The following is a 25698-nucleotide window of genomic DNA, read 5'->3' on the forward strand; positions in this document are numbered from 1 at the left end:
AGTTTTGATTTAATGAATAGGAGTTTGGGTGTGGAAAAGTGATTTTGGGTCACACACACACACACACACACACACATAAGACATGGGTACACACCCATACACACTTGTGTTTTCTAAGAAAGGTGATCTCTGTTGTGACTGTGTGGCTTGTGTTTTTGTTTTGCAGGAGGAGATGGATAGTAACCCCATGGTGTCCTCACTGCTCAGCAAGCTGGCAAACTACACCAACCTCACCCAGGGGGTCAGGGAACACGAGGAGGCCGATGACGACGAGGGAGCCAAAAAGAAGGCCGTCAAGGTGAGGAGCTCACTCCCAACACTTGCTCAGTCTACGCTTGTTTCCCCGTCAGTTACCATGGTTACCATTAGCAGACAATTAAACATTATGGCTCGTAAGGGAGTCAATTTTATGAAGTAGTCCTCGTGTGAAGTTCATGCCAGAGCCATTAATTCCTGCTTTTTTAAAACTCACAGTTTTATTAGTCTGATGCAAAAACATTTGCTTAAAAACACATGCCATCTTTGAAGTGCCTCCTCATATATTAGCCAACAATACCAGCCCTGACTACTTTAAACCAGCCCTGTCTAAGGCTGTCTAAAATCTCACCATCACTAGGGTGACCTAAACCACTAGCCACGTACCCAATGAAGCCTTGTGTGATATTTAATGCAAATATCCTGCCTGTTTGTGTTGCATTAGTTCCCAGAGGTTCTGAGATGCTTCTAATAAGCATAACTATCTACCTATGTGTATTTCTCTCATGTTGTACCCTGTTGCAAACCATACATTGCATCATAGGGTCCCTGACCAGGGTGACCATGTTCTCTGCACTTTGAACATCTACGCAAATATTTTATTTTTCTGCATGCCTCCAAGTTGGCTCACTCGACACGTGAGCATGCTTTCAGCAATCCACAGAGTTCTCTGGCTAACATCAAGGGGCCAGATAACCCTAAAGAGCACATTCCTTCTGTTCCTCTTTGTGGTTGACCTTGGATGTTGTCCAAAGTAAAAGGAAATGGATATCATTCCTTTTATTATTAAATAGAATTGACCCATCTTCTATGCTCAAGCTTGTGGGGAGTTGTTTTCATCTTTTTATCCTTAAAACCATAGACCTTAAAATAATGTTTTAGAGTTCTCTTTGTGTAGGTATATGTATCCCGACTTTAGTTTGACTGCTTGATGGTCATGCTGTAGGTATATTTAACACAAATATATTTGTAACAGACAAGCTTTACACTCCTTAGGGATCCACTTTCTTAACACTGACAGTGAAGCTCCTTCATGTTGCCAAGTCATACGGCACAACCCACAATCCTTGCTCCTACCTGTTGCTCAGTGAGATCTTTATTCTTTATGTTGAAATACTGGAAGGCTTTCCCTGTTTGGTTACTCCGATTCTTGGGCATCATAAGGGGTGATAGGCAACTCTCACACCCCCGCCCCAAGACTGCTCCATTTTCATGTCAGACCCTAAGTTTTGGCTGTTAGAAAATACACCTTCAGCCAATCAGTGGCCAGCAAATGTAGACTCGGAAAACAGGACATAATCAAACACGTGCTTCTGTGGTTGATAGAGGGTATTAATTCATGGTCATTTGGATGGTCCCCTATAGATTATCTACCGATGCTCAGAACAAACTTACCATTGAAACTCTGTTAACTACATACTATCCAAACAAAGTGTTACCCAAAAACCAGTCCTCCAGGAACTGCTGCCACCATGTTGGGAAGTGTAGTTAAGGAGATTCCCGTAGCCCATGATCTGTCTGACCTTCTGTTTGCTTGACTGGACTTTCTCCTCCACTAATGTGCCTTGTAGAAGCTCTTTGGTACACATTCATCTTGTTTATGCCAGCTTGGTGATGGATTTCACCTTCATTTCATCCTGACACCACTATCTCTCCTGTCGACCTGCCTTTTCTAATGCCTTCCCTACAGTAAATGCACCCTTGGACTTAGTCTCTCTCTCTCTCTCCACTTTTCTTAACCGATACCACGAGAGCATTTATCTAAAGGCTATTTTCGGGGGGAGTCGGTTTGCTACAGCTGTGAGGGGGAGTGGTGGAGATAATTCGTTTTTGATGCATCCTGCAGACGGGTTATTGAACACGGGTTAAGCAGTCATTAATTAGGCCTGGCGTCGGCATTACATAATGTACCTCTCGATTACTACAGACACACATCCTGTGGTTTCTTATTGTTGGAGGAGCACTCACTCTGAAAGGCATCTCAGTGTTCTTATTTGCGTTAGCATTTCAAAATAATATATATATATATATGTATGATGATAATGTTTAATATTTATTCATTGCTTCGTACATGTATAGGATGTATGTGTATGTTTTGTTAGACAGTGATACTGACTTTAAACGCGATATAAACACTCTTATGGATCTTCATTGGATGTGTTTAGATAGTGCTAACCTGTCATGTTTCTGCTCCTATCCCCTGCTTGTAGAGTCCCCAGATGGGCACATTCATCGGTGTCTACCTGCCGTGCCTGCAGAACATCCTGGGCGTCATCCTCTTCCTGAGAATGACGTGGATTGTTGGCACAGCGGGCATCCTGGAGTCCTTCATCATCGTGGCCATGTGCTGCTCCTGTGTGAGTGCCTGGCACGATTAACACACGTTTTTTCACTGACCTGGCACCATACGAGCCATTAACCACTCGTCAACTTGGCAGTGAATTTTTAATGCCCCATTACATTCATGTGTGTTTTCTGTGTTAGATGATGGATTTGTTGTGTGTGTGTGTGTGTGTGTGTGTGTGCGTGTGTGTGTGGTGCACTTATTCAGTCGGTGCAAGAGTGAATTCATCTGTTGTCGGCCACTGTTCCATGGCTCCAAGTTTAGCCCAGATTGCGTCTTAGACAGCACTCCTGTGTTTGCCAGCACATGGCAGCTTGCTGTGTAATCGTCAGCGTTGATCTGCCTGTCCCACACTCTTATTTTAAGACACAATCAGAGACTACTCAGTCACACTCACTCTGATGGAATTACTTCATTTCATTTGATCTCACTTCTAGTTCTGTCGTTTCAATCCAATCAGTTCCCTAACAAGACAAGACCTTTTTTGAATATCGATATTGGACAAGGAACATGATTAGCGAACATTTCATACATGTGATAAATGAACAGACAGACAAATTGAAAGGGAAAAAGTTAATCTGTTCTGAAGAGAAGACTAGCGACAGATGTGGCCCGGGCCTTGTGTCTGGTGTGTGGCTGATCAGGTCACAACTGAGGTGACGACTATGACGGGACATAGATTTCCTCTGAGTGCTTGTGTGTTGTGTAATAGCCGTAATGAAATGAGCCAGGGTGGCCTACATAGGGAACTGTGATGAGTACCGGCTGACGAGGCTGTCACACGCTGTCACAGGCTCTCTTCTGGCCATTTTTTTAGGCCTCCTTTTAGGAGTCAGTTGCTTTTTCAAAACTGCAATCTATGTTCCGTTTACTCTTACTGTTTCTTGCTGACAGTTTGGAGGCTAAGACTTTACATTTGTCACTTCGTTCTGCAGCGCGATTCGATTTATTGAAACGCCAATTTGTCCATTCAAGTATTTCAATTTTAAACAGTAATTACAATACAAGTATGCACAGTGAGAGGTAAATGTATCTTTGTTGATATGTTGAAATCACTTAGCTTAAGTCCAGTTATTTGTGTTAGACAAAGTATGAGCATACATTTTTTTTGCCCAATTCCGTAAGAGCCAGACTCAGTCTAAACATATATTACCGATGAGGCTTCGTACTAACAGTCTGCCTATGAACACTAATCTTCTGTGTAAGGTAAATGACGAGCTAATTGGCTTTTGGCCAGATTTTCAAAGTGAGGGCTGGTGGTGGTGGTGGGGGAGCAGGAAGCATCCGTGAGGGGATTTATTTTGGTCAGTCCGACTGTGTCAAGTCAAGGTCACCCAGGCACACGGGTGTGTTACGTAAGCGCCAGATGCAGATATCCTTGAAAAACCGTTTAATGTTCTTGAAACACAGAAAAGAAGCTAAACCCTACCCTTGATGAGATGCCCTGCCCTGCCCTTTTTTTTGTCTAGTTCCATGTAACGGTCTTGTACTGCTTTGACGTGGATTAATGCAACATATCTGATGTACTTTGATTTACTGACATATGGAGATACATGACATCCAGGTCTGACTAATCCCTTATTGATCTGCACAGACATTGCTGACAGCGATATCAATGAGTGCCATTGCAACAAATGGTGTTGTGCCAGGTAGGTTGCTGCTAATCTCATTCATTTTTTTTTTATTATTTATCTTGCTTTGATTTATCATCTCTTCTTCTTTCAAATGAAAGAGCTGAAGAGGCACTGAATGCATCCATGAGAGATTCTGCTTGACTTATGATTAGTCTAGCATATAAGTAATAGTAATACCATCCTTGCTTTACCAATGACTAGCCCAGTGATGAAGAATTCATTTTCCCTGACATAGTCAGTAGCATGTTGAACAGCGTAAGCCTTCACCCACAATAGCATTGTGCCTTTGGCCCTTGGTTGCCCTTTAAATTCTGATTGCTTACACTGCAAACATGTATTTACTGAAATGCTTGAATCTTAAACATGATTGTCTTGAATCTTCTTGTACATAGAAATTGTACTTGTTGGATACAAAGATTGTTGTCTAAGGTTAGCTTCTGGTATTTAACATGATGAGTATCACAAATGTGTTGCCCCTGGTACTGATCCCTGCGGAACTAATGTACTGCTTCATTTTGCAGCTGGAGGCTCATACTACATGATCTCTCGATCCCTGGGCCCAGAGTTTGGCGGTGCTGTGGGCCTTTGCTTTTATCTAGGGACCACGTTTGCAGGAGCAATGTACATTCTGGGTACCATTGAAATTCTCTTGGTAAGTCAGCAAGATCCTTATTACTGTTTACTTAGTTTTCGTTGTTCATTTGTTTGTTTAGAATTTTGGATTGTTGTTGTTATGACCATTAGATGGTACAGGTTAACTTAAGGACAAGTCTCATTCCTAACTCTAACTCAAAAGAATTGATATAAATGTATGCACACACTTATAATGTATGTTCCCTTTCAATTATGTTCCTAACCATACTTCCCAGACTCAGGAAGACTACATGATGGGATAAAGTGAATCCGTATACTCTAATTCTATTTTCCCTAGACTTATATAGTGCCAAGTGCGGCCATTTTCAAAGCAACGGAGAAGGAGTTTGAGGCGGCAGCCATGTTGAATAACATGAGAGTCTATGGCACCGCCTGTCTGGCTCTCATGGCTTTGGTGGTCTTTGTGGGCGTGAAGTACGTCAACAAGCTGGCTTTGGTCTTCCTGGCGTGCGTAATTCTCTCCATCCTCTCCATCTACGCGGGGGTCATCAAGACCATCTTTGAACCCCCAGATTTTCCGTGAGTTGAATGCACACATCTTCATCTGTAGCGGTTAGAGCAAGGTGCTAAGAACACTAGGCTGTGATTTCAGTATCTAGCAGGCACACATACATGACAATGTGCACCTGTACTGTGCTGCAAATCACTTTGGATAAAAGCATCAGCTAGATGAATTAATAAATGAGACTAAGAAGAAACACATATTGACTATAATAACATCCAGATAATGTGTACTTGTGTGACTGATCGTCCTTAATGACAAGCCGAGGCTATTTTTAGCATAATTTCACTACCTTAACTTTCAAACTTTACTTATCTTGGTCAATATAAGGGGTAGCCATACATGCTATATGTTGATTTTCTTAGGACATTTAGGGCAATCCACTGTGCCTGACCCTCTGGTGTTGCTCCTTTAAGTACTTGAGTGTGTTTCTCCTCGTCATTCGTAGGATTTGTCTGCTGGGGAACCGCTCTCTCGCGAACCACAATTTCGACAAGTGCATGAAGACGGAGGAGATAGACAACATGACGGTCACCACCGACCTCTGGGGCCTCTTCTGCGACGGGCCCTACCTCAACGCCTCGTGCGATGAGTACTTCATGAACAACGAAGTCACCCAAGTGCAGGGCATCCCTGGGCTCATGAGTGGGCTCGTACTAGGTGCGTCCACCCATCCGCTAAAAAAAGAAAAAATATTATTGTGATCAGTGCGCCCATCTGCCTAAGAACAACTGGACCTGGAAGGGATCCAGCACGTCCTTTCCACATCAGGGCCAGATCGGTCCCACTTTAAGACGCCGTCTGTCGTCTTCCATTACAAGGAGATGTAATATTATTACAACCAAGTGGGTTGTCCCTGCAATGTGGTGCATAGTAATTTAGAGATATACTGTATGTCAGGTCTGTTCCCATTCTGATGTAAAATGCATGCTTTGGGCTTGGGTAGCAACCATGAGATGGAGCATTAGCCAGACAAAAGGCCAACTAATCTGAATGAAGGCTCTGTACTGGTCAGTTGATGTAATTTAAGGAAAGCGTTGTATGAAAGTAAATAGGGTGTGAGGTGAGCATTTCTTAGGGCATGGACTGCTCGAAGGAACAAGTCTAAAGTGTCCGAAAAAGGGGTCAAGCTCAGGTTAAAAGCCATTTTGTGTTAATTTTTGACTGACAGCAGTGATTTGACTCTTGGGGTTGAGGGGGTGGGATATTTGCTTCCTGCAGCCCTTGTTATACACATACATAAACTGTCCGACAGATTTGGAAGGTCTGAGATCACACATTACAATAATTATTCCACGGCAAGGGAAAAAAAATCATGAAAAGCAAGTAATCCACAACATGGATGCCATCTTCATGATAGTGCACACATTCACTGGCATACTTCGAGTGAGTGATCATGTGTTGTAATGTATTGTGGTAATTGTAAACCTTACCCGAATTCTGACTACATAACTATTGATGTTTTAAGAGTGATGACTGAACCCTCCTCTCTATTTATCTCACTCTCTTTCGGTTTTCCTCTCCTTCCATCTCTTCTCCTCTTTTCTCCCCTCTCTCTCCTCTCTCTCCCTCTCTCTCTCTTCCCCTCTCTATCTCTCTCTCTTTCCCTCTGGCTCTTTCTCTCTCTCTTCCACAGAGAACATGTGGGCAAGTTATGGTCCTGATGGTCAGCTTGTGGAGAAGATTAACTTCCCGTCGAAACCGGCCACAAACACGTCTCAGGACATGTATATGCCATACGTGGCCAACGACATCGCCACCTTCTTCACCCTGCTGGTCGGCATCTACTTCCCCTCAGTCACGGGTACGCCATCACATACTCCTAAGTAAATACAAAACATTCACACACACACACACACCACACACACACACACACACTTTTGGCTTGATGATGCACTACTTCCAGGTGCCCATATCCACACCAACCAGCTCAAAACAGTGGAAACGTGAGAACTTAATTAATTATGTTTAGTTTTAAACATAATGATTTCAACATAATGATTTAAACATTGTTTATTTTTGTACTGGTGAAAACATTTAATTTGCAAAGTAAATTAGTAAAATGTATCCTGTTTGGGAATTATTGGCCTGTCTGTGTTGTGTGTTTTCTAACAGTCGTATTGGCATTGAGTCAGACATCAGTGGAGAACTGTTTACTTTCCCTGCTACTGCAGATGTTGAAGTGATTTAGTTCTGTGTGAATCCTGAGCCCTTGTACAACCATCCTCTGTTTTCCCGTAGATGAGATGGATAAGCTGAGCTCTTTGTTTTCTTGTCTCCTCAGGTATCATGGCAGGATCAAACAGGTCAGGTGACCTAAGGGACGCCCAGAAGTCTATTCCCATAGGAACCATCCTTGCCATAGTAACCACCACCATCATCTGTATCCTTCACACACTCCAACAAGCTTCAAAGTTACATCAGTAAAATGAGGCTCGCCACTCATTCATGTTTTTGCTTTTCTTTAACATGTTGCAAAAAACAAAATTAAAATGTGAATCAAAGTTAGAAATGAAGATTTTTGTAACACATCACCATGGATCTTGTTTGCAGGATTATTGAATCAAAGTTAGAAATGAAGATTAGCATGTTGTTATTGTTCATGGAATAGTGTAGTTTAGGTATATGCTTACATCGATTGATGCTGAAGCCATGTGCCATCTGTATCTCAATTAGAATATTGTAGGAATGAAGAAAGGGGCCTCATTAGTTAATTTGGATAATATGGCACTGTTATTACCTTTTTAATTGTTAATAATCCATCATGTATTGGGGTTGCATTAGCCTGCGGCTTAGTTACGGTCACAGTCATAGTTATGGGCGCGGCCCATTGTGCCGTGTTTCATTTCCCTCTTTGTGCAGGATCTCTGTGATATTACCCACCAAGCGTTAGCCTAGCGTGTGTGAGTGTTTAAGGGAGGTTGTTGTGAACTGGGCTGCTGTTTGTGCCGCTTCTGGCTCTGCCCCCCGGAGGCTAATTTCCTTAATTGGCGTCATGCAGACCTGACCTGTACGGTGCTGTTTGGAGCCTGCATCGAGGGCACCGTCCTGCGGGACAAGTAAGTGTGTGTGTGTGTGTGTGTGTGTGTGTGTGTGTGTGTGTGTGTGTGTGTGTGTGTGTGTGTGTGTGTGTGTGTGTGTGTGTGTGTGTGTGTGTGTGTGTGTGTGTGTGTGTGTGTTGTCTCACACCACAGAAAGCACACAGACATTAATTTACACACACACACACACACACACACACACACACCCACGCCCACACTCTCTCAAACTCACACACTCTTTAATACAAACACACACACCCTGATTTATGCAAATTCATGCACATGAGCAGTCGTTCACACAGACTCACACGCACAGATTTACAAACTTACTTAACAATTTAGTTTCTATTGCTATGTCCCCTTAGAGAATAAACTAATGAGCATTGTCTTACTGAGTTGAACTGTTATGTCACGTTTGTGTCTTTTATCGCAGGTTTGGTGATTCGGTTAAAGGAAACCTTGTGATTGGCACGCTTTCCTGGCCGTCACCGTGGGTGATTGTGATTGGCTCCTTCTTCTCCTGTTGTGGAGCGGGGCTTCAGAGTCTCACTGGCGCCCCCAGGCTGCTGCAGGCCATCGCGCGTGACGGCATAGTGCCCTTCCTGGAGGTCAGATCCCACTCTCTGTTATTTTGTCACTTCCTGTGGGCATGACAGGTGTTATATGCTAAAGACATGACCAGAGTTGAAACTGTAAAGTGAATGGGGAAAATCCAGTCTCTTACGCAAATCATAATTCCTGACCTGAAAAGTGAGAAGTTCTCATGTGTTTAATAACTCTGGCATTTGCACAGTGTCATTTCAGTGTCTCTCACTCACAGTGGGCATTATTGCACTCTTAGAATACTTCATCAGTTCTAAGCCGTTCTAAGCACTCACAGTGAGTGAGTGTTTGCCAAAAGGGTGCTCTTGTGATGTAATATGTACTAAGTACAAAGACAGTGCTATACATGCTTGTTGTAACAGGACAACAGAAAACCTTTGGTCTGAGCACAAGACCCCACTTGTTAGTGTCTAGGGCATGTACCTGGAGCCTCAAGTGTGGACACTCACAAAAAACATACAAACATACACACATGCATAGATACACACACGTCTTCTCTCCCGCTAACACTTTTCTTCATATACATTCACAGACATGCGCCCATACACACACACACACACACACACACACACACACTAACCCACACATACACATAAACACACAAACATGTCCTAACCTGTGCTGTTTTCTCTCCCCAGGTGTTTGGCCATGGGAAGGCCAACGGTGAACCCACCTGGGCTCTGCTGATGACAGCACTCATCTGTGAGATTGGCATCCTCATCGCTTCACTGGACGCCGTCGCCCCCATCCTCTCCATGTGTGTACCACTCCTCTCTCTCTCTCTTCTAAGGCCCTCTCCCTCTCCTTTCCTTCTCAGTCACTCTCTCTCTGTCTCCTTTCTCCTGTTTACACACACACACACACACACACACACACACACACACACACACACCAGTTAATTTTGTTTGTGTACAGCATGTGCCATCATCCTCATTCCATCCATTATTCCTGTTCTCCTTCCCCTCTGACTGATCTGTGTTTTATCCTGTTGTTCCACACACACACACACTCCACACACACACACATGCACACACACACACACACTCCACACACACACATGCACACAGACACACACACGCGCACACACACACACACACACACACACACACACACACACACACACACACACACACACACACACACACACACACACACACAAACACAAACACAAACACAAACAAACAAACAAACACATTTCCTTTGTGTGGATCGTCCATATCATCCCTTCTTTCTGTTCTGATACTCTATGACTCTACAACTAGAGGCTAGTCTAGTCTCCTGCTCCTCCATTTCAACTTATCTCCCCCTCACCCTTCTCCTATCGGCCTCTATTCAGCTGACTTGTCCTCCTCTGTGTGGACTAGATACACACTCCTCTTCTAGCCTCATCACGCCTGTCCCTCTCCAGTCTCAATGCTGTCTGTGCTCATCCTGTCTGTGCTGTTGTCCTCTCACACTAACGTCCCTCTCTGTCTGTGGGTTTGTGTTCTGTGCTCGTCTCCTCTGTGCTAAATACACTGACAGATGGGCTGGTTAAGAATGAGCTGACCTCTCTCTCTCTCTCTCTCTCTCTCTCTCTCTCTCTCTCTCTCTCTCTCTCTCTCTCTCTCTCTCTCTCTCTCTCTCTCTCTCTGTCTCTGTGTCTCTCTCTGCCTGTGTCTGACTCTCTGGTCTCTTCCTCCTCACTTTCTCTCCATCTCACTTTCTTCATGTCTCTCTGTCTCTGTGTGTCTCTCTATCTCTGTGTGTGTCTCTCTCTGTGTCTGACTCCAACTCTTCCTCCTCACTTTCTCACCATCTCACTTTCTTTTTGTCTCTCTCTCTCTCTCTCTCTTTTTCTCTCTCTTTCTCTGTCCCTCGCTCACTCTCGCTCTTTTTTCTCTCGCTCAGGTTCTTCTTGATGTGCTACCTGTTTGTGAATCTGGCCTGTGCCCTACAGACTCTGCTGCGGACACCCAATTGGAGGCCTCGTTTCAAGTTCTACCACTGGTGAGCCTCCCTATATCACACACACACACACACACACACACACACACACACACACACACACACACACACACACACAAACACGGCATTCATTTAGGAATGTTTCTATCTAAAAGGACTCACAGTATATCTAAGGTACACGTGTTCTACAGTATTCTATTCTTCCTGGGTTGCAAATCTAATCATTGACTGTGATGGCGATGGCACCTCACTTTACCAGTTGAGCCGGGAGGTGGAAGAACACACCAAGGAATGTTCTAGAGGCGGATGATCATTAGGGATAGGGGGAATGTAAAGGAAGTATCCCTGACATGTGAGATGTGGGGGAGGAAAACTGGCCTTGTATTTTTAGTCCACATATTTCCTTGTGTTCTGTGTGGTCTGGACCTACTTCCACAGAGATGGTGTTTTGGTGTAGGAGGATTGTCAAGACTGTGTGTGTGTGTGTGTGTGTGTGTGTGTGTGTGTGTGTGTGTGTGTGTGTGTGTGTGTGTGTGTGTGTGTGTGTGTGTGTGTGTGTGTGTGTGTGTGTGTGTGTGTGTGTGTGTGTGTGTGTGTGTGTGTGTGTGTGTGTGTGTGTGTGTGTGTGTGTGTGTGTGTGTGTGTGTGTGTGCGTGAGGAGGGGGGAGGGGTGGGTGTTGGGATTTTGGGGTTTCATGAACAAGCATCACTGAAATTACTCTGAGAGGGATTGTCTGGTCAGAAATCTGGCAGATTGAGATTGGTCAGACTATAATCCCAGCCAAACCACAGATAAATAAATCACAGGCAAAATCAGGCAAGCAAAAAACTGGCAATTAATCATGTTTGTTTTCCTTTTTTTCCTCAGTCAAATCAATTCATTTGATTTAGTGAAATACATTTATTTCAATGAACTGTTTAACTGTAATGACTTGCAGTTCACTTTGGACAAAAGCATCTGCCAAATACTTCAACTGATTGTCTCCATGTAGGGATGAAAATAATACACCTTTAAATCCCTATAAATAATATAATCGCAATGAAACTCGTCCTCCTGATAAGGAGCTGTATGTGATGTGAGAGCACACAGCACACTGAGGCCCATAGACATCCACACATTAGCAGGAGTGTGCTGCAGGTGGCCTGTGTGAGGTTTACAGCACTTGGCTCTCATCCAGTCAATTCACAGCAGGACACATAGACATGGGTCTTGATTAGAAAGGTTTGTGAGTTTGTGTGTGTGACTCCTTGACTGCCTGACCAGCCTGTGTGTGTGTGTGTGTGTGTGTGTGTGTGTGTGTGTGTGTGTGTGTGTGTGTGTGTGTGTGTGTGTGTGTGTGTGTGTGTGTGTGTGTGTGTGTGTGTGTGTGTGTGTGTGTGTGTGTGTCTGAACACTATAAGTCATGGCTTTCCAGAAGTTTCCAGACTGAATTGGTGTGGTGAATCTCTGTAAAAGAGGAGTCTGTAAGAACTCTTGGTTAGACTAATATATATATATATTTTTCTGACCAAAACTTTGTCGTGATGCCGTGTCCTGTCTGACTCAGTTACAACACGTTACAAAGGCTGTGAGTAACAGGCGTTCTGAATCCTTGCACCTGCAATCAACACAAAAAATATTTTGCAACTGCATCAGATGGCTAGCAACACCTTGCAACCATAAAGTCACACTGCTGCTTGTCTCTTTGACGCTCTGCAACTGTTTTGTCTTGTCGCAAATCTTTTACATTGGCCTTAAGAGATTTGGGCATTTTAAAGTCACACTATTCAACAATTTGACACTTTTTGGGGATGGTTTTATAGGCAATTAGTTTTGGTACCATCCTCAAATTCATTTTGATAGCATATGGTCCTATGAAGGAAAAATAAACACCTGTGTCTTCCCCACTTGCCATCCAAGATATGCCCTCTGTTTAACCGGCTGGAACCCCCAGCAAAAATGGAATATAAGCTTTCACACGCTGGGGTCTATCAGTACCAGCTGGGCTAATGGTGGTTACTGCGTGTGTGTGTGTGTGTGTGTGTGTACCTGTGCCTACCAGATGATTGTAGAGCTGTGTTGTGTGAGATTGGGTAAGTGAGGTGTTCCAAGGCCTCCAGGGCTACTTTAAGAGCATGGTGCCCAGTAGCGTGCCCTCATGCTGGGCGGACAGTGTGTCCTACTCCCCCCTCCCCGCTCACCTCCACGAGGTTAATCACTTAACCTCACATGGCCCAGGCACATAAGGCCACGCTACTGGTATCACTCTCGCTCTCGCTCTCTCACACATGCATACATACATACATACACACACACACACACACCATACACACAAACACACACACACACACTTTACATACACACACACACACACACAAACACACACATGCACACACATGCACACACACACGCATACATAAACCACACACACGCACACACACACACACACACACACACACACACACTTCAGCTCTGCAGCTGAAGCATTAAGTGTGTGTGTGTGTGTGCATGGACCACTTAACATGTCACATGCTGTAATTTGAGGCACAGATTAGGCATTCATTCTTACATATTTCTGTGTGTATGTGTGTGTGTGTCTGTGTGTCTGTGTGTGTGTATGTGCGTGTGTCAGAGAAAGCGAGAGAGAGAGAGAGTGTGTTTGTGTGTGTCTATGTCAGAGAGAGAGACACAGAGAGAGAGTGTGTGTGTGTGTATGTTAAACCCCATCAGGCTCCAAATATAACCAGTTTAACGGGCCCAGATATTCAGGAACAATGTTGTAATGTTTGCTGTCCTGTTGCACTGCAGTGACCTTGAACAGAAACATCTGCTATATTATTTGTTGATGCACATTTGTAAGTTCACCCATTTCCTCCAGTGCACGGCTGATAGTGTATCTGTGATTGTGTGCCATGAAGTTGTAGTAGGACCGTGCTTACGTGGTTTTAAAGAGCTGTCATATCTTAAATAAGCATTAGACTGATTAAAGAGTTAGACATGCTTTGTTTTTGAAACGATTCACGTTGTCTGAAGAATTCTGCTGGCACACAACCTGAACTTTAAGCAACACATCACAAGCGTCAGTAGATTCAGTTTCCTCATGTGATTTAAAAAATGTACCATTTGAGTCCAGTGATGACTGTGGACTGTGGATAAGAGATGTTCATGCAAAAGGTGGAAGACCGTTTCCATGCACACATTGATTCACTCTGTGGGAGATGATGAGTAATGTCCTCTCCTTTCCTCCCCTCCCCCCTCCTCTCCTCTCCTCTCCTCTCCTCTCCTCTCCTCTCCTCTCCTCTCCAGGGCCTTGTCTTTCCTGGGCATGAGTCTTTGTCTGGCCCTAATGTTCATCTCATCCTGGTACTACGCCCTGGTCGCCATGTTGATTGCTGGATGCATCTACAAGTACATTGAATACAGAGGGTAAGTAATGGGGTACTAGATCATCCCCAACACCACCCGATTCATGGTGTGTGTGTGTGTGTGTGTGTGTGTGTGTGTGTGTGTGTGTGTGTGTGTGTGTGTGTTCGTGCGTGTTTTCATCTGTGTGTGTATTTAGTGTGTAAATCTCTGGTCCTCTCTGTCTGTCCTCAGTGCGGAGAAGGAGTGGGGTGATGGGATTAATGGTCTCTCCCTCAATGCTGCTCGCTACGCCCTGATGCGCCTGGAGGAAGCCCCACCACACACCAAGAACTGGAGGTGAGTGCTGTGTGAGTGCTGTGTGTGTGTGTGTGTGTGTGTGTGTGTGTGTGTGTGTGTGTGTGTGTGTGTGTGTGTGTGTGTGTGTGTGTGTGTGTGTGTGTGTGTGTGTGTGTGATTCAAGGCCTGCTGTTAGTAGTCTGGATCAGGGCTATACCTCAGTAGCAACACTGCCTTAATCCTTTCCAACCAATATAGGAGTTCATATGCACAGTATGTGACCATATGTGCAGGACAAGGCAAGGATAGCCAGAAAAACTGCACACATACTGTGTGTGTGTGTGAGAGTGTGTACATGCACGTGTGTGTGTGTACGTGTGTGTGTGAGTGTGTGTGTGTGTGTTGCTTTCCATGAAAAGATCTCTCTGCGGATGAGTTTCCAGCAGCTAGTCAATAAACTCAGGATTAAGTGCAATCACACTGGCTTTCAGCAGAACTCGTAAGCACAGTGGGCGTAAAGCCCATCTGAGTCCCTCCCACTGGGCCTGTGATTGTGTTAGCTGGCCTGTCACCTGCATAATCTGCACAGCTCACCGCTACCGTGTGTGATTCCCCCCCGGCACGCAGCCCTAATCCCACAGGGAATAAATGGGCTGGACTAGCAATCTCTGAGCCTCGCAGAGAGAAAACACTCGGGACAAACGCAGTGCTGTTCTCACTGGCTTCTGCCCCCAAGAGCCACTGGCTCACCTACACAATCACAATCAATATCCTGGCAGTGTAGCCATCTGGACGAGGACTCAAAATCTGAGTGTTTATCCCCTCCTCCTCCTCCTCCTTTTTCCTCCTCTTTCACCTCCTCCTCCTGTGCGTTTCTGCGCACCTTGTTCCCCCTTGTGCACTAAGCCTCTTTGCCTGGCCACACGCCAGCACCTTGCTCCTCCGATCCGCCATGTCTTTTAATAGAAGACTGATCCTGCCATCCCGTTTGTGTGTGTGTGTGTCTGTGTGTGTGTGTGTGTGTGTGTGTGTGTGTGTGTGTGTGTGTGTGTGTGTGTGTGTGTGTGTGTGTGTGTATGTGTATGTGTATGTGTGTGTGTGTGTGTGTGTGTGTGTGTGTGTGTGTCTCGTTAAGTTTGGATACAAACACAGATAAGAGGTGATATACCTTGGCATCCTTTCTCCTGGACCTGCCGTCACCTACTAGGACAATTTGTCAAGTCAAATGCTGGCAATACTGTCAGACACATGTCAGTTTGATTTATTTATTTAAGATGCGACACAGACAAACAGGCCCCTATTACACCACAGCTCTATTTTGAAATATATCTATTGAGAGTTTTACACAAGGCAACACCTCTGGACCTCCCTATGAGGAACTGAATAGCTGAGAATAAGGCAAGGGTTTAACACAGAAGAAGGCAACCATGGACCCCATCTGTATACAGTTACCTTTATGAAGGTAAACAGATGTGCTTACCATGTTCAGAAAACATGTCACATAATGACACCACCATAGAGTCAGAATGCAAAGTAAATATTTTTAAAGGTTTTTCTTTTTAACTCCGGACTTTGGTCATGTCTTTCTCCCTTCTACACTTGTGACTCTGTCACAAACACTAAGGGCTCGTGCTGCTGGTCAAATATTGATGTTCAGGGGACAGTTTCCTGTAACTACCCATGTGCTTGCGCAACCTTGGCATGTAAATATCCCAGTGTGGGTGGTGTATGGCATGACCAGTGACGGTGTGGCCCGCTGTTACCCTTAAACCCTTTGATTCAATTAGCCATAACTCTAACGCTAACATTTGTTAGAAACTTCCGGTGCGCCGTCCATGTTGATAGCTGCGTGCTAACATGCTAATTAGGCAGTGGATCAGTGGTTTTGTGTGTGCTTGTCTATCTGTTTGTTTATTTGTTTTCTTTGTTTGTTTGCCACACATTTTTATTAACTCCAACGGAACTTTCAACATCTTTAATAGAAGTAGAGCCATTTTACCGTTGTGAATCATCTTCGGACAGTTTGAAACACCAGACAGTTTACATAGCCGTCATAAATACACTAACATTGTAAAAGAGCATTTTTTTTTCTTGTACTGTTTGTTATACTTGTCATAAATACACTTTTGTTTAAGTACCCTTCCAGAGATTCAGGGATCCATGAAGTGATACTACAAATCATTTGCCCTCCCTTCCTCTAGGCCCCAGCTGTTGGTGCTGCTGAACTTGGACTCGGAGCTGTGTGTGAAGCACCCGCGGCTGCTCTCCTTAACGAGCCAGCTCAAGGCTGGCAAGGGCCTCACCATTGTGGGCTCCGTGCTGGAGGGCACCTACCTCACCAAGGAGACAGAGTCCAAGAAGGCAGAGACGGTAAGAGACGCAGAACAGGGCCGGATGATACGGCTGAATGTCATGGATGTTTACATGATCCCAGGGACCAGGGATGGATTATGTTACACTTTTAGAGGGAGGTTTTGGTTCTGTTCAGTTTAAAAAAAAGGAATTGTGTTTCACAAGGAATGTTTAAAAGGAAATAAGAATGTGTTTTCATGAGGAAGGAAAAGGAGAATCATATTCCACAAATATTCCGAAAGAAATTCAAGAAGAAGGGCCTGTCTTTTTGCACACAAAAAAACAATAGTATTAATTATAGTGTGTAGTATTTGTAGCGTGAAGAGTAAATGTTTAATTACTTGTTGGTCTTCTTTGTATGCCGTGTGCGTGTACTAAAAGGAGAGCCATGTTACCCCATGTTACCGCTGAGGTGCGAGTTGTTTACTCCTGCCATGCCAAGGATGAGGTGCTGTGGCTGCACTTCCCCTTGAGTGACTGTGTCAGGATAAGCTGTCCAAATGCCTGCCAATGTTTCCATTACCAGGCAATTAGCAATGCCACCGGGTGCAGTGCGAGGAAACATGGGTAGACACTGCCACCTTCTGGTAGCTAGAGGAACAGCAGCTTGGCAGAAAAGAAGGATTAAAATAATTCCTTACGGTCTGCTCTCGCAGGAAATGGCTGCGCAGTACCTGAGCACTGAGTGGACGAAAACTAAATGGACATACATACAATATGTAAATATATAACACACGCAAATACACCAACATACACATTAGCACGTATAGGTGGTAAACGGTGGTAGTGGTTACGGTATCTACCAGTATCTGCTTAACTCTGAGATATGTTAATTCTTAACCTTTTTAACACGGATAACAGTATTTTTCGCAATTTTCAGATAATATTATTTTCTCTCAGTCTGCCTTCTCAGTGGTGCAGGCAGCATCTCCGTGGAGCTTTGACACTGTTCTCCGGTTACTTGTAGTGCCTGGGTATCCATGACCTCCTTTGTGATTGGGTGTAAACTGTGCATGAACAGCTGCTAGAGCGCATTGATGGAAAGTGGTTACACACACACACACACACACGCAGACACACACACACACACACACACACACACACACACACACACACACACACACACACACACACACACACACACACGCAGACACACACACACGCAGACACACACACTCAAAACACAGGAGGGCCAGGCTTTAAACAGAGTAGAGACCAGACGCTGATTACACACAGTGTAATGTATCCACTACTACAGTAGTCCTGATGCAGCCTTCAGAGTCAGATGTCATCGCAGCTTTCAACTCCTCTAGGTCACCTGGCTCTGATTCGGATCTGCCAACCTTGTGATGACAACAGAAGGGATTTTAATTGCTGGTTTTATTGTGTGTCACTTTGGATGAAACATTCGCTAGATTTACCATAGCTGGATTGGATGTTTGTTTTTCTTCTCGTCTGTTAGTTTCCTGTTTCAAAGAAATAGTTTAGACCCAATTATTTGTCCCTCTTCTTCGATCTTATTAGATCTCATTTCCTGTGTGTTTGTGTGTGTGTGCGTGCGTGTGTGTGTGTGTGTGTTTGCATGTGTGTGTGCGTGCGCGTGTGTGTCTCCATGCAGAACGTCAAGACGTCCATGACTGCTGAGAAGACCAAAGGCTTCTGCCACGTGGTGGTGTCATCCAACCTTCGCGACGGCTTCTCTCACTTCATCCAGTCGGCGGGTCTCGGGGGCATGAAGCACAACAGCGTCCTCATGGCCTGGCCCGGCGGCTGGAGGCAGTCCAACGACGCCCAGAGCTGGAAGAACTTCATCGGTGAGCATCACCCATCCACCCACCTAGCTCTGCCCAGGCACTGAGCTACTCAGACCCCTGCGTTTCTGCTACCATTTCCCCATTATCATGCCACAATATCCCTTTGATATATGTGTGTGTGTAGGGAGGTGTGCATAGAGTATATCAGTGCACACTGACAGAAATAAATATGTTTTATAACATGCAATGCACATTTAGGTATTTAGTATATGTTTAATGAATAGGAAACAGGAATGTGATTACAGAGTGGCCAGAGCTGTGCTGATGCATGCAGAGGTGCAGTACAGTGCAATACGGTCTATAACCGCATGCAGAGGTGCAGTACAGTGCAATACGGTCTATAACCGCTCTTTCTCTGTCCAATCAGAAACTGTGAGGGAGACCACAGCGGCCAGTCAGGCATTGCTCGTGGCCAAGAATGTGGACAGCTTCCCGACCAATCAGGAGAGGCTGGGGGAGGGCACCATCGACGTGTGGTGGATTGTCCATGACGGAGGCATGCTGATGCTCCTCCCCTTTCTGCTCCGACAGCACAAGGTAGAACCCAGCACAACCTCCTTAGATGGGGAATATGCTACAGAAGACATACTGCCCAATGGGCACGCAGAAACAAGGGCATGATTTACTCGGAACCAATAGCATCATCAATTGAAATCAATGATGTGGCTGTTGGCAAATAAACACATTCGGTCATTTTGATCCTTTTCTAATTTTATCTCCAAGCCTGCAGCGGGTCTGTAGTATTAGGACAACAGGGCGTTGTCAATACTTAGTTTAGAATGATTGGTGCTATACAATCAATGTTTTTGAAATGGCTAGGATGTGTAGTGGAACAAGTCAATTTGCATTGGTTCATGTTTGTCTCTTGGTGTCTTTGGTGTCTTCTTTGTTATCCTTCCTCTCTCTCTCTCTCTCTCTCTCTCTCCCTCTCTCTATCGCGCTCCCCCTTTATCTCTCTCCCTTTCTCTATTGCTCCCTCCCCTATCTCTCCATCTCTCCCTCCTACCCTCTCCCTCTCTCCATCTCTCTCTATCCCTCTCTACCTCTTCCTTTCTCAATCTCTCCCTCTCACCCCCCTCTCTCACTCCCAACCCCCAACCCCTCTCTCTCTCACTCTCTCTCTCTTTCCCTCTCTCTCCCAGGTGTGGCGTAAGTGTAAGATGCGCATCTTCACCGTGGCTCAGATGGATGACAACAGCATCCAGATGAAGAAGGACCTCCAGATGTTCCTCTACCACCTGCGTTTGAATGCTGAGGTTGAGGTGGTCGAGATGGTGAGAGCATTCGCTGTTTAAGTGTTTAGGAACAGAAATGCCAGCCAAGATGAATATGTCGGGTGAATTTCATTCAAGTAAATTTCAAGCAGTTCTATTGTCTTTCAATACCATTTCGAAAAAAACACAAGATGATTTGTGATGATTTGTATCTTTAATGTGGCTTGTTTTGTACGTTCCCTTGGCTTAAAACTGTAAATTGAATATGTTTTTGTGCGTGTGTGATTAACAGCATGACAGTGACATCTCCGCCTTCACCTACGAGAAGACCCTGGTGATGGAACAGCGCTCTCAGATGCTCAAGCAGATGCAGCTCTCCAGGACAGAGAGGGAAAGAGAGGTAATGCCTCAGCTCAACAACGCTCCCCTTCTGTGTGGGGGAGACATAGCAAAATACTTATCATGGCCTTCTGCCAACAATTCAATTCTGTTAATTTTACGTGAATGAATTACATGATAATTGCTATTTAGAGAAATGAGAGTTGGTATAATCCGCCTTTTTTTGAAACCGTGATACACACAGTAGGGTGCTGTTACATAAAAGCCTTGATTAATATCTCTGCAATTGTACCATGTTTATCTGTGAAGTAAATGTTAGAAGACAGTTGCATTCTAATGTCACAGCTCTGTAGATGAGACTTCGTCGACTCATGGTAATAAACTAAAGAGGGCCCAGAATTGTACCCTGCAGCACTTTAGCACAATAACAGTCGCATGACATATGGCCACCTGTTCTATCTCGCCACCACTCCCTCTACCTGGGGTCCTTGCTGGGCCGTTACCCCAACCCAGATTCAGAGCATCACAGACGAGTCGCGTAGCTCCATCCGCAGGAAGAACCAAAGCGGGGCTAGCGACCCCGGCACGAGCCGGCAGACGGAGGATAACCAAGAGGACGAGGTAGCCCCTCCTCCATGTGACTGACCGTCCACCCAGACCGCCCAACCAACCCTCCCACCCCCCCAAACATCAAACCACCTCCATTACCAACGACACCCCTTCTCCCAGTGACCCGCAGGACACACACTTACACAGCCATGGCTGCCGAAGGACCAGAATAGTGATGCTGATGGTTCTGTATTTTATGTCCATCTGCATACAATAGGATGCTGGCAATCCTGGCATTCCGATTGTGCAACAGTGATGCATATTTCGAGTGTTGCATTGACATCCAAAATAAGTATCCAAACTCAGTATGGCATCAGCTTGTCTACATTTGTTGACTATGAGACCTATCACTCCTATGACATTTTGTCTCTATAGTGAAAAGGTCCCTTCGGAGTGACGGCATCTCTGACGTTCAGTGATTAAGATGCCGTCCTGCCGACAGCCCCACTGGCTTTGTAACTGTCCCGGTGTCCTGCACGCGTCCCCTCATTCCGCATGCATCACCTCCAGTGGACGATGATGTCACTTCCTCCCTATTCGTTGTGATTGTGCCTACCACTTCCTTTTTTTCCTTTCCTCCTCCCAGCCCAGCTCATGTGCAAGGGGCCCACTGTGAACGTATCACCCTGACTAGTTTTTAGTTTGTATCACCATTGTTATGCTAGGTTTGCCATCTTTGGTTCATGTACTTTGACACATGTAGTGGTCTCTTTGCATGTCACTGATCACCTTAACATATCTTACAGTAGAAGTTGCATTATTTTTGTTCTTTTTGTTGTTGTTTTAATTATCGATTGTGTGCATGGTTTATATTACGTTGTGTTGAGATGATCATCTGACAAGACCTTCCATTCATATTTGATGCATGAGCACTTCTAATGTAGACAATTCAAACTCCATTTTGAACTCCACTCTTCATTTACGTTATTTACCCTGTTTTTTTTATTTTACATGTTTTTCTTTAGGTTAGTTTAAACATAAAAATGAAAATAAGTTTTAAAAAAAAGAAAAAAGTGTTGGTTGTAGATACAGAAAGTACAGATAGATAATTTTTCTTTTTTTTACTATTATTTATCCTGATAGTATTTGTTAATATTATAACTACTATTTATCTATACTTTCTACTATTCTATATATACTATTTAACAAAGGAATTGGTCAGTGTTTTAATCTGAGCTCACTTTGTTATATAAGTCTGACTCTGAAATGGACTCAAAACAGACACAGCCTTTTTGTGTAAATTTGTTTTCATCAGTCATTAGCAGTTTCCAGAGTAACTAAACAAATAGCCTCGATCGAGATCGAGTTATTGTGATAGAGTGATCGTGATCGAGTGATCGTGATCGAGTGTTGACACAAGTTTACTGCCACTCGTCTCCAGGCCCAGCTCATTCACGACCGGAACACCGCCTCTCACGCAGCCATGAACGACAAGGCTGACGCCACGCCCGACCGGGTCCACATGACCTGGACCAAGGAAAAGTTCTTCACCGAACGCAGCAGGAACCGCGAGGCCACCGCCAACATAGCCGTACGCGACCTCTTCAACATGAAGCCGTAAGTACAGCCAGACACACAGAGACTTCATACACACACACACACAATGTGTATTCACAGATACAATGTGTAGTTGGATTGATCCAGCCCTGTTGCATTAGTTTGAGTAAAAGTGACTGAGTTGAAGCTTATATGTGTGGAGGTCTCAATCAAACACACACACACACACACACACACACACACACACATCCGACCGAGTGTGTCGACGAGCATGCAGACGCCCCATCTAGACTAATGGTCATGTTGGCACCATGTCTTCCATGTCTCCATGTGTGTTCATGGCACAGGGCCCCTCCAGGCCCCCTAGATGGCTGTCCCTCTCTGTGGGGCCTCCTGACTCGGGCCTCTGGCAGGGCCAAAGATTAGAGAGCAGCGCTCTGCAGTCTTTGGTCAGGGCCAGGTCAGTTTTAGAGTCATGAGCTGTTATGGGCAGGTAGTGGCATTCCACTGAAATGTGTTGCGAATCCGCTGAAGGTCCACTGAAAGAAAGAGAGAAGCCAAAATGATGTCACTGCCCAAAAGAATTAAGCTATTCACACTAAAATTCACATTCAGTCCTGCTGTAAATCAGGGTTTCCGCTAGGACTTTTTCTTGCCAGTCTGGTGTCTGGAAAGAATACATTTTACCGGACAAATAACCGTTTCAGTTTATGTTTCAAATGTAAATGTAAATGTTCACCTAGGTTTACAAAAGAATGACAATGAACAGTAATGATTGAGCAAAACCTCAACATTGGCCGCTAAAATGTAGGCTTTTACGAAACATCTGTGACCTGTAACAACACATATTTTTTTCTAAAGGCTTACATGGCAGCGAATGCAGCCTGTAGCCTGCCTGGTTACATTTAATTTCCTCCTTTTTCTCATTTCTCAAGTCCTCCGCTGCCGACTTGAAATCAAACGTGTCTGCAAGCCGCGTCACTCTCTTCTCCTGCAGACTACTTTGCAGCACCATCCTTATTTGATTATGCAGAGGGAAGCCTCTCATTCTTGATAGGGCAGAACACAGGCAGTTTTGGCCAGTGTAGCCCAGTTGGGTTACAGCTCACTGAACTTATAAATAAGCACTTTGCAAGCTGTTGCAAAAGTTAAACCCTTAAAAATGTGAGGTGCCGTCATCACTGCCACTACATCTTGTCGTGCTGTTTATAGGCTGTTTCACTTCGTAAGTTACAACTACATGTTGTATGATTTTGGCAAGTTTTTAATTTTATATATTTTTTTATACATTTTACCAGGCAAAAAACGGAAATTACCGGCTATCGGAAACCCTGCAATCAATGTGTATGGACACTTAATCAGCTGCAGAACCTGATTATATGCCTATATTTGATGGTCATGAGGCTGTTGATGAGGCTGCATATACAGTGTTATTATAAATGTTCTGAGATGCCTCGTACAATGAGCCATGTAAGTTAAATAAATACTGAAGTGCACAGGCGTGTTAGAAGGTAGAGGAGCCTGTGTAACTAGAAGTCTTTGCACAAAGCAGTGCCGTGTCCTCTGTCAAGGCCCATGGAAAGATGTTTCTCTACTCTAATTTTGGCTTCTCTTCCTCCTCTCAGTGAACTATGGGAGATGTAGTCCCACTGAGTAGCTCATACCCTCTGCATTTCTGCACCCAAATGTGCTGCTGCAGGGAACCCGAGAGCAGGAATATGTGTGTGTTTCCAAAAGTGTGGGCTTCTTTCTGTCAAATTCACAGCACTGGCTGTGGGGGGGGGGTTTACGGCACTTTCTCCTAGGCTATCTCTAAGTTCGAGAAAAACAACTTCAGCAGGTGTATGTGTGTGTCCATGTGTGTTGGCATCCTCCAAAACATCACCCAGCTCACAACGGGCAGCTGTGTCTATATTCAGCCGCTTTGCCAGTGAATGGCTTTGAAGTGATGTTTAAAAGCTGGAAAGATGTTTTGTTTTCTAAATGCCAACACACATCAGGCACCTCTGGAAAGGAAGGGAAGGGAAGGGTAGCTTGCCATTGGTCGGAGGGTTGTGTTGATTGGCATGTGGTTGTGTGTTTTTTTTTGCAAATCCGACGTCTAAGCCTGTCTTCTGTTGTTCTGTCCCGTTTTCCTCCTTCTAGAGAGTGGGAGAGTCTGTAAGTCGACATTTCTATTTGCCCCAAAGCTGTGTGTATGCGTGGGTGTGTATTTATCATATGTATTTGTCCTTGTAGTCCCGTCATTTCGTGAGTGTGTGTGTATAAGTGTGTGTGTGCGCGTCAGCATATGTGTGCTTGTGTGCATGTCTGTCCCATGCTTCCCATTGCTTTCATCCGTGGCCGTGTGTCCTGTGGCCCAGCAAGTGCATCCGTATAATTCCATTTGCATGTGTCAGTGCAGTGCAGTATCCCACCTGGCTTTAGCATGTGTGGCCAAACCTTGCACTGTCCACATCCACTCTGTATCATCAGCTCCAGCATCACTCCTTTCTTCTATGTCAATAGGAAAATCACATCGGAATTCACAGATTTGTTGGAAATGCACCACAAAACATGGTTCTGATTGAGTGATTACTAGAGATAATTTTAATTTGAATCCTCTCTCATCCACTCACCTGAGAGAATGTTAGTAAATGGGGCATTTCACCGCAGGGCAGAGATGGACAGTGCAAGTGACTGGCGTGAGTTTGTGATGCTGCTGGTCTTGCCGAGGCTTTGTGCATTTCATGAGCTGCATATGGAAGGCTGGGCCCACTAACCCTGAACACACATCACACGGTCCTCCTCCATTTCCTTGACCCCTCCTCATACAGCCACCCGATTGGACAGGGGAGCTGTCACCGGGGGCAACAAACTGTGTTGACATGATCAGCAGAACAGGATGCCATCTAAGTGTGTTTTGTGATTTTCTGCAGCTATTTTATTGCGATGAGCCTATGACTCCCTGTGACCCTTATTTAGGCTAAAACATCCAACAGGTCAGAGGGCATCTGACCTCGTCACAGATCTGGCCCTGTTCTGGCCCTGATCTGGCACTGTTCTGGCCCTGTTCTGGCTCAAATCCAGACAGCCACACTGTGCAAAAACTTTCAGTGTAACTTCAGCTGTGCTATCCTGCTTTATGTGCTGACATGCAAGCAGCTTAAGCAATATATTTAAATTAATATTTTAATATTCATGTATTTATAAATGCCATTTAAATGAATGTATCTTAAGTTGAGTGCAACTCTCTACTATTAAGGTAAGACCTTTTGATAGCCATTTTCAT

General features: G+C 44.7%; 1 protein-coding gene across 2 annotated transcripts in view; it reads left to right on the plus strand.

Annotated features, from left to right (window-relative positions):
• Positions 1-25698, plus strand: part of slc12a7b (solute carrier family 12 member 7b) — a gene marked incomplete at its 5' end in the record, with an annotated part of 61197 nt that overhangs the window by 34463 nt on the left and 1036 nt on the right. For both annotated transcript variants that reach the window (XM_080854773.1, XM_080854774.1), the window contains 22 exons: positions 167-298; positions 2466-2612; positions 4194-4248; positions 4755-4885; positions 5165-5406; positions 5838-6049; positions 7026-7193; positions 7674-7772; positions 8391-8448; positions 8864-9038; positions 9672-9790; positions 10924-11022; positions 14267-14386; positions 14558-14662; positions 16804-16972; positions 18573-18768; positions 19136-19305; positions 19911-20042; positions 20275-20382; positions 20835-20942; positions 22312-22487; positions 24573-24587. In XM_080854773.1, the coding sequence (XP_080710899.1) occupies positions 167-298; positions 2466-2612; positions 4194-4248; positions 4755-4885; positions 5165-5406; positions 5838-6049; positions 7026-7193; positions 7674-7772; positions 8391-8448; positions 8864-9038; positions 9672-9790; positions 10924-11022; positions 14267-14386; positions 14558-14662; positions 16804-16972; positions 18573-18768; positions 19136-19305; positions 19911-20042; positions 20275-20382; positions 20835-20942; positions 22312-22487; positions 24573-24587 (2936 nt within the window). The remainder of the gene's footprint in view (positions 1-166; positions 299-2465; positions 2613-4193; positions 4249-4754; positions 4886-5164; positions 5407-5837; positions 6050-7025; positions 7194-7673; positions 7773-8390; positions 8449-8863; positions 9039-9671; positions 9791-10923; positions 11023-14266; positions 14387-14557; positions 14663-16803; positions 16973-18572; positions 18769-19135; positions 19306-19910; positions 20043-20274; positions 20383-20834; positions 20943-22311; positions 22488-24572; positions 24588-25698) is intronic.

This window comes from Sprattus sprattus, assembly GCF_963457725.1.
Source record: "Sprattus sprattus genome assembly, chromosome: 17".
Classification (NCBI taxonomy): domain Eukaryota; kingdom Metazoa; phylum Chordata; class Actinopteri; order Clupeiformes; family Clupeidae; genus Sprattus; species Sprattus sprattus.